This window comes from Poromitra crassiceps, assembly GCF_964638095.1.
Source record: "Poromitra crassiceps genome assembly, chromosome: 1".
Classification (NCBI taxonomy): Eukaryota; Metazoa; Chordata; class Actinopteri; order Beryciformes; family Melamphaidae; genus Poromitra; species Poromitra crassiceps.
In genome coordinates this window covers 90,251,861-90,259,747 of record NC_139623.1, presented here as the reverse complement: position 1 = coordinate 90,259,747, position 7,887 = coordinate 90,251,861, and the positions used below count along the sequence as shown (strand labels likewise).

The window sequence follows — 7,887 nt, the reverse complement described above, 5'->3', positions numbered from 1 at the left end:
TCTCCCATTCTTAATTTTGGCAGTTTTCTTAGAATACTAACTAACGTTACATCATTAGGATACTCTACATTTGAAACACTTTGGTAGGTCACCACACCACCAATGGTCACTACATTGCAGAGTATGCTGGAGAGATAATACAGAAATGTCGCCCTCTGGTGTCCATTGTTCCTTACGGCCAATCCTCATCGACAATCTGTTGGTTTCCCTTGCCTTGAACTCGATGAGCTCCTGCATCGATTATAGCGGTCTTAATCTTAATTTTGACAATTCAGACCACAACAATGGCAGAAGTCAAGGCTACACAACCGATCCAAGTCGATGTTTCTAAAACAAACGCCGTTCCAGATGCTGGATATGACAAGACATGTATTTTCTGCAAGATTGTAAAAAAAGAAATGGGCACGGAGCTCCTTCATTGTGTGAGGATATTGTAATAATAAACAATAACACTGAGCACTTAGCGTTATTAGCTAGCTAACGTTAGCCTACTGCTAGTAGAAAATAGTAGCTAATCAAATTTGGGGCGACCTCTGCTACTGATTGAAACAACGCTTAAATTGAACTATAAAACTAGAGAAGCAGATACAGGGCTTAAGAGAGGAAGCGCTGTTAACGTTGGGGTCCACCCGCTATGCCGACCTTAGGTTTAGGCGTGGGGGTGGGAGAGGTTAGGTTTTGGGTTAGGGTCTGGGGGAGGTTAGGTTTAGGCATGGCATGGGGGGAGGTTAGGTTTGGCGTGGGGGCTGGGAGAGGTTAGGTTTTGGGTTAGGGTCTGGGGGAGGTTAGGTTTAGGCATGGGGGGAGGTTAGGTTTGGCGTGGGGGCTGGGAGAGGTTAGCTCCACCGCCGCCTCGCTCAGCTGGTTCTGCTTGTGGGCTATCGGCACTGCGGCCTGTCGGCACATAGACGCGGCACCGTTAACGTTAGCCACATTTCTGTTTTATATTCACAGTATAGAGCTATAGAGAGGCTTCCTGCTTCAGCACTGTACCAGAGATTTTCATCCGCCAAACGGTTCAGCTATATTTAGAATCGGGAGAGAAGATAGAACATTTCACTGAATTCACTCGGACCAAAACTTAAAAATACAACACCGAAAAAACATTTTCTTTAATTCCGCAGTTTTTTACGTTTTGGTCCCATTGCAATATTATGTGGTCTCTCGGGTTCTAAATATATCTGAACCGTTTGGTTTGATCAAGTAAAACTATTTTTATAAGCATTTTACTAAATGTCGACTATGGGAAAATAAATGGCGGATGAAAATCTCCGGTAGCCTACAGTGCTGAAGCAATGAAGTGATGTTCCACTTTAACTCTATGGTTTGTGTCACCTGTAGTACCACCACCCCTCCCAGACTAAACTGGGGGGGCCTTTACTGTAAATGTGTTATCTTCATAACAGGATGAGGAGATCTCCTGTTTCAGAGACATCAAACCTGGAGCGCCGCACCATTACCTGGTTGTCCCAACCAAGCATGTTGGGAACTGCAAATCCCTCAGCAAAGAACACGTGCCCCTGGGTAGGCCTTTGTCAACACATTTACAACATGTGCCTCTGGGTAGGCCTTCATCAACATATTTACAACATGTGCCTCTGGGTAGGCCTTCATCAACATATTTGATGACAGATGCTGGTGGAGTTGCATTTTGGAATTGGTTTTGGGCTACCACATGTTGCTGTCTGTAATTGCTGTGAAGTGGAGAATCAGAAAGTACTGACACTACAGTCATAGTAGAGTTACAAAAAGAAAAGATAATTTTTCTGTGAATGCATTGAAACCCCATTGTATTTACAACCGGATTATGTTAAATTTTAATAGTAATGAGTAAAGTCAAACTTGGGCACTCTTAAAAAAGTTGTTATTGTATTACTGGGTTATGCTTAAAGAAGGAACTTGTTTTTATTTTGATCCCCAGTGGAGCGCATGGTGGAGATGGGGAAGGAGATCCTGCAGAAAAACAATGTCACAGATCTCAGCGATGTCAGGTGAGCTATTGGTGCACCTGCTGATGTCAGCATTGTGCTTTCGTACTGCTTCACTTTAGCCTTGTAAAGGAAAACAAGACACAGAGTCTAATAACAGCGTAGTTGTTGGATGCAGTGTGGATGCAGGGGAATATGTGCTTGGCTCGTTGTTTATGAGTGTTGGAGGGATCGCTATGCACAATGTCAATAGACCTGCAGTAGCCAGGGGACAGAGCGCTCCCCATGCCTGGCGGACTCCGCTGTTTCCCGGCCGGGGCTCGCTGGCTGCCTGGCCGCTGGCTGGAAGTGGCTCCCACTGCATTAGACTGTCAACCGGGGCGCGCTGTCATCAGTGCAGCTGTGGCCAGAGAGCCAGGGGGCAGTGATGTCATCAGTGCAGCTGTGGCCAGAGAGCCAGGGGGCAGTGATGTCATCAGTGCAGCTTTGGCCAGAGAGCCAGGGGCAGTGATGTCATCAGTGCAGCTTTGGCCAGAGAGCCAGGGGCAGTGATGTCATCAGTGCAGCTGTGGCCAGAGAGCCAGGGGGCAGTGAGTGACACATTTTCTGAAGTGCTACTGAGATATTGAAATTTTTTGTTGTAATTTTTTCATGGTTATTTGCACAGATATAAACATTTATTTCTAGTGGGCTGGGAATCCTGTGTGTGGCTCCCTTGGCTTTGGTGCTGTTTGGTGCCCAGTGGTGCATCGGGCACTGTTGAGTTTCTGTTTCATGATGCCATGCATGTAGCAGCGTGAGCTGTGATTGGTCTACTTTTGTGGGGACAAACATACAGACAAACCCTGTTATCGAAGGCCCGGCCTTTGATCACGCCGTAAAAAGAGGATTTGTAAAAATGAACACACACTTTCCTCAAGTTTGAAACACAAGACAGCAAAGACAACTGTGATCAGTCATGTCAAGCAGCACTTCAGGTGACAGATGACTCATTTTGCAGCCAGGATTCACAGGGATATTTTCCTGAAATATCTTGAATCTACATTTTCTCGTTCACAACTCTTAACACTACCAGGTTCAATGGAGCGGCTTTAGTTACTTGATGACCTTGATTCAATGCTTCTGTTCACAAATAGTGACTGAAACACTAATTCCAATTTAATGTGGGTTGTCCCTTTAAATAACTGCACTGCAAATAACTGACGAACAATATTACAGCCCTCAGACACTGATACACATTATCCTACTTAATGTACACAAACTACACATCACCTCACGGTATCTACTCTAATATACTGTAAACCTCTAAAGTTTTGCTGTAATACAACTAGGGATGGGAATTTCATGTATTTCCCTCAACCGTTAGTTGCCAGACATTGCCGACAATTTACCGGTTAATTAACACCGGTTAATTAGGCATGAGGAGTGACGATTGGTTAGTTTAGGTTAGTAAGCCAATCAAAGGCAGAATAGGGCGGGTCATGCTGTCTGGAGTTTTCTGAAACGGGAGGGGAGGGGATTGACTGGATGAAAGCTCTGGAGAGATTGAAGTCGGGCAAAATGGTTAATTGCAGTTATTTAATTTTAACCGGTTACGTTCTTAACGGCAGTTAACCGACTTTCGGTTAACTGTTTACATCCCTAAATACAACCTCTTTGAATAATGTAGCAGCTCGTCTCCTAAGCCATTGTTTAAACGTTTAACCAGCTGATTATTTAGCTTTCATAGCTTATCAACCACTATGTTGATTTGACCTCAACTGGGAGACTGGACCATCATGAGTAAACGTCTTCTTTGCTGTAGCGCCTCCTAACTGCATTGTACCAGAGACTTTTCAATATAGAGAGACGGTGCATTCCAGGCTCCTCTAACATTAAGAAATTGTACTCTTCCGGGTCTCCTAAACAGCTTGTGATTGGCTGTCTGTCAATGTTATGAAACTTCATTGGTAGACCAGTCTCCGAGTCCTAAGGGGGCGTGGAAGTGGCGAAACAGATCCAGATTGAAAAGTCTCTGATCGTACCTTAAACCAGTGAGCCTGTGTGGATTGAAGCCTTTTCCTTTGTCTGCAGGTTTGGTTTCCATTGGCCGCCATTTTGTTCTGTCAACCACCTCCACCTGCATGTCCTGGCACCTGTCAGCCAAATGGGCTTCATGTCCCGCCTCTTCTACAGAGTCAACTCCTATTGGTTTGTGACGGTAAGCCCCCCCCCGAATAGTTTGGTCGTTATTTGCTCCAGTGCTAAACATGTTCTTGTACATGACTTGTGAATGAGTGCAGATGTCTATTAGAATGTTTTTTCACAGGCTGACCATTAGGTCAGAAGCTAAGCTAATGCAGAAGTCAACTCTCAAAGACTTGCCATATAATAAAACGACCAGTAGAGAATGCAGTTTTGACCATCAAATGTTATCTAGTTTCTGTTACGGTTATACATCAGATCGGCAATTAGGCCCCGTCCCCTTTTAGGGGGAAAACACAAGCCTCTCCCGTTGACTTTAATGTAAAATAGCACTACCCCAGAAAATCATTGAAAAATAACAGAATCAATCTTGTTCATTAATGACCCCAAAACACCATGACATGACAATATATTACAACTCGCCTGACCATAGAATGGGCAAGATACATCGGAAATATTACTTTGACCCATCTAAAATCATGTGACTCATGTCACATACAGTATACATTACAGCCCTGGCTGGTCGTCATAGCGACTGCACACCTGCCCTCCGCCCATACCATAGCCCAAGTAAGCTATAACGTATAACGTTAAAATTAAATCCATACACGGAGCTTTTAAACTGGTTAGGAAATCCTGTTGCCTCTATATGACCTAACGTTACAGTGAGACCATCGGCCAGGAGAATGGATATCAATGTGTTGTTATTTAGCCTGCATGCATGCAGGGAAGCCAAGCCACCACCCCGGCTTGTGCTGCGCGGGGGACAGGAGTTATGCTACGGGCCGGGGAGAACATGGGGGAGAAGGGAAGCCCTTAGACACTACCCCGGTGGCCTCTCACCAGGCAAGACCGCGGTTTCAATAAACCCCCGCCTCCGGCCTAGCGGAGCCGACGTTACACACACAAGGGGTTCCAGAGCAGCTGACGTTTTCTCTCTCTCAAAACAGTTGAAAGCCGTCATGTTAAGGCTGAGCAAGGAGATCGATTTTATTTCACCAGAGCCGAAGGCGCAGCAACATAAAAGACTGATGGAAATAACAGAACAGGGAATTAGCCACAGTGGGACACCGTGGTGGTGAGTAGGTCAGAGACTGGTCATGAGTTACATGATTTTAGATGGGTCAAAGTAATATTTCCGATGTATCTTGCCCATTCTATGGTCAGGCGAGTTGTAATATATTGTCATGTCATGGTGTTTTGGGGTCATTAATAAACGAGATTGATTCTGTTATTTTTCTATAATTTTCTGGGGTAGTGCTATTTTACATTGAAATCAATGGGGAGAGGCTGTGTTTTCGCCCTAAAAGGAGGCGGGAACATGTGGCGCCTACAAAATGACGTATTGCCATAGTGAAAAAGTCCCTGCAACTTGATCTAAGCACGATGAACTCTGCGTTCTTTGCTGTAATGTACCTTCTCCAGTTTTCATACCATATGAGGACGGATTTCACATCGTGACTCTTTTAGCATGTTAATCTTTCAAAGCATGAGTCTCTGCTTCCTATCAGATGTCAAAATCTCTCCTTAATACCCAGAAACCGCTGCATTTTGGAGTTGTTTCCTGTAACTCAGGTTTGTGTCAGTTATTGAACCACATCATTTTGCTTGAGAAGGAAGAAGGACCCACATTTTCCGGCACTTTCTGTGTGCCGCTATTTACAGTTCTCACCTGCCAAACCAAACCAAACTTAAGTAATAAATGCTTAGATTTTGAATAACTGCTCTAAACATGAATGGTGAAAATGTGCCCTTAGAGGAGGGTACAGAACGCAGACCTGGCAGAGATAGTATTCAATACATTGAACAGTGTTATATTTTTTGATTATTACTAAGTCAGATGAGCTTAATGTGATAAGCTTCATGAAAGGTGGGAGAGTGAATCAGATTTTGAGGCGATGTTGTTATTATATGACATGTACCTTAGCCTCTGATGACGGTCTGACCAACAGGAGTGTGCTCTACATTAGCTGCCACATCACACGTCTAATTCCTGTTTTGTCCATGTCTGTCAATCTTTTGCAGGCAGAGCAGTTGATTCAACTCCTGAACTCTAAAGGAGAGACCAATTGATCACTTGGTTTGGCTCCAGTGGCTTCTCGGATTTCTTCTGAGGTGCCTAAAAAAAACATGGCCCAATCTTCAAAATGCTGTGTTGGATAGTAAACTACGCTCACTGCCTGTGTGGCAGCTAATGACAGTATTTTAAACTGGTGACAGGTTTGTAATCATAAACACTTTGGTTTTTGATGGTAAGTAGACACTTAAAGGAACACTTTGCGGCATTTCAACCAAAAAATCTCCATCCGAAATCGGGATATAGTGTGAAAAACACCCTGTTTTTTGATGTTCTCTCTGTCTCTGGGGCGCAGCTTCAGGACCTGCTGCTCTTCCGTGAACCAGTGACGTTATTGGTTGATGGAAGAGCAGCATCGCTACGGCTCGCGTAGCTGTTATTCAGCCTACAATCTTTGTATTTAATCTTTTTTTTTTGTCTGCAAAACATCCATGGACGGTCAGATAGAGAACCTTAACAAGCCTTACCAGCTGGCAGAAACTCTGCTGGCAGATGAATGGGGAACTCTCAGTGAAGGCAACATGGAGGGAAGGTAAACATTGTGCATTTGCATATACTATTGAGATTGTAATGATACAAAGCTGGTTGAATAGCAGCAAAGTGGTCCTTTAATTTTGTTTTGACAGTTGGAGTGAGATGAATGAATCTTGTGGCACTGGGGAAAAACAAAAACAAAACATGAGTTAAATGGAACTTCTGTATTATACGTTGAGGACCAAAAGGAATAACTCAGCTGCTTTAGTGACAAGAGAAAAAAAAGTATGATGGGCATTCTTCCTGAGTGATATCTTTGTACTGGATGGAAAGGTGTGCTGAGTGGATCAGTGTCTTCTACTGAGATGCCTAGATTAGATTAGCATCTGCATCATTTCATTTCCAAAAACGCCCATATTACGCCACAAGCTGGAAGATGCAGGTCTGCATCGGCACTTTGCAGATCAGATGTTTTACGTGTTTGGATAAATATGATTCAAATGTTGATCATATAATGAGAAACCTGCCTATGTAATGATTACCAAAGCTACAGTATGTTGAGCTACCTCTTAACTGGTGACACAATGGACATTTTGAGGCCTATGTAGACATGAGTCAACACACTAACATCTTCATCAACTATTTACAAGGTTCCTTCACAGTGAAAGCAACTCTGTCACCCTCTGACATTGAAAGTAAAGTATGCTTAATGATCTCGACAAGCACTATTATGCACTGAGATATTTGATAGCATGTAATATCCAACAGTCAATGGAATGATGTATTATTGACTAATTGGTTGGTGCATGAAGTGATAATAACACTTGTGCTTTGTATTAATGTGATGTAAGCAAGTCATATGTACTGTATGAAAGTGTGCAATTATTAAGAAAGATAACTTGGAATAAATTATATACTGCTGCTGCCAAGTGTCCGTTACCAGTGTTGTCAGTGTAAAGTTCTAATAATGGTGTCAGTTTACGCTCCTCTCATTCATTAGTTGAACTACACCAGTCAATGATAGTAGCCTGGTCAAAAGCATCCTAACGTGTGAGTTCACGTGATCAGGAGGGTTTAGCAGGCTACAGCGACAGTGCTTCCACATGGGAAAGCAACTAACACAACAATAAGAAAACATCATGCTGTTTTATTGTTGTATTTTCTCAAGCATAAAAGTAGTGCATTATAACCCAAAAAGTTGTTGATTTGATTGATCAATGTGCT

At 43.3% G+C, this 7,887-nt stretch overlaps 1 protein-coding gene across 1 annotated transcript; it reads left to right on the top strand.

The window, feature by feature from the left end:
* Positions 1-284: 284 nt before the first annotated feature.
* Positions 285-7,547, top strand: hint3 (histidine triad nucleotide binding protein 3; the record flags this gene model as incomplete). The annotated part of the gene is made up of 5 exons (XM_083647307.1): positions 285-422; positions 1,407-1,524; positions 1,922-1,991; positions 4,002-4,128; positions 6,138-7,547. The coding sequence occupies 5 exons, from the start codon at positions 285-287 to the stop codon at positions 6,183-6,185; spliced, it is 501 nt and encodes a 166-aa protein (XP_083503433.1). The 3' UTR covers positions 6,186-7,547.
* Positions 7,548-7,887: the final 340 nt, after the last annotated feature.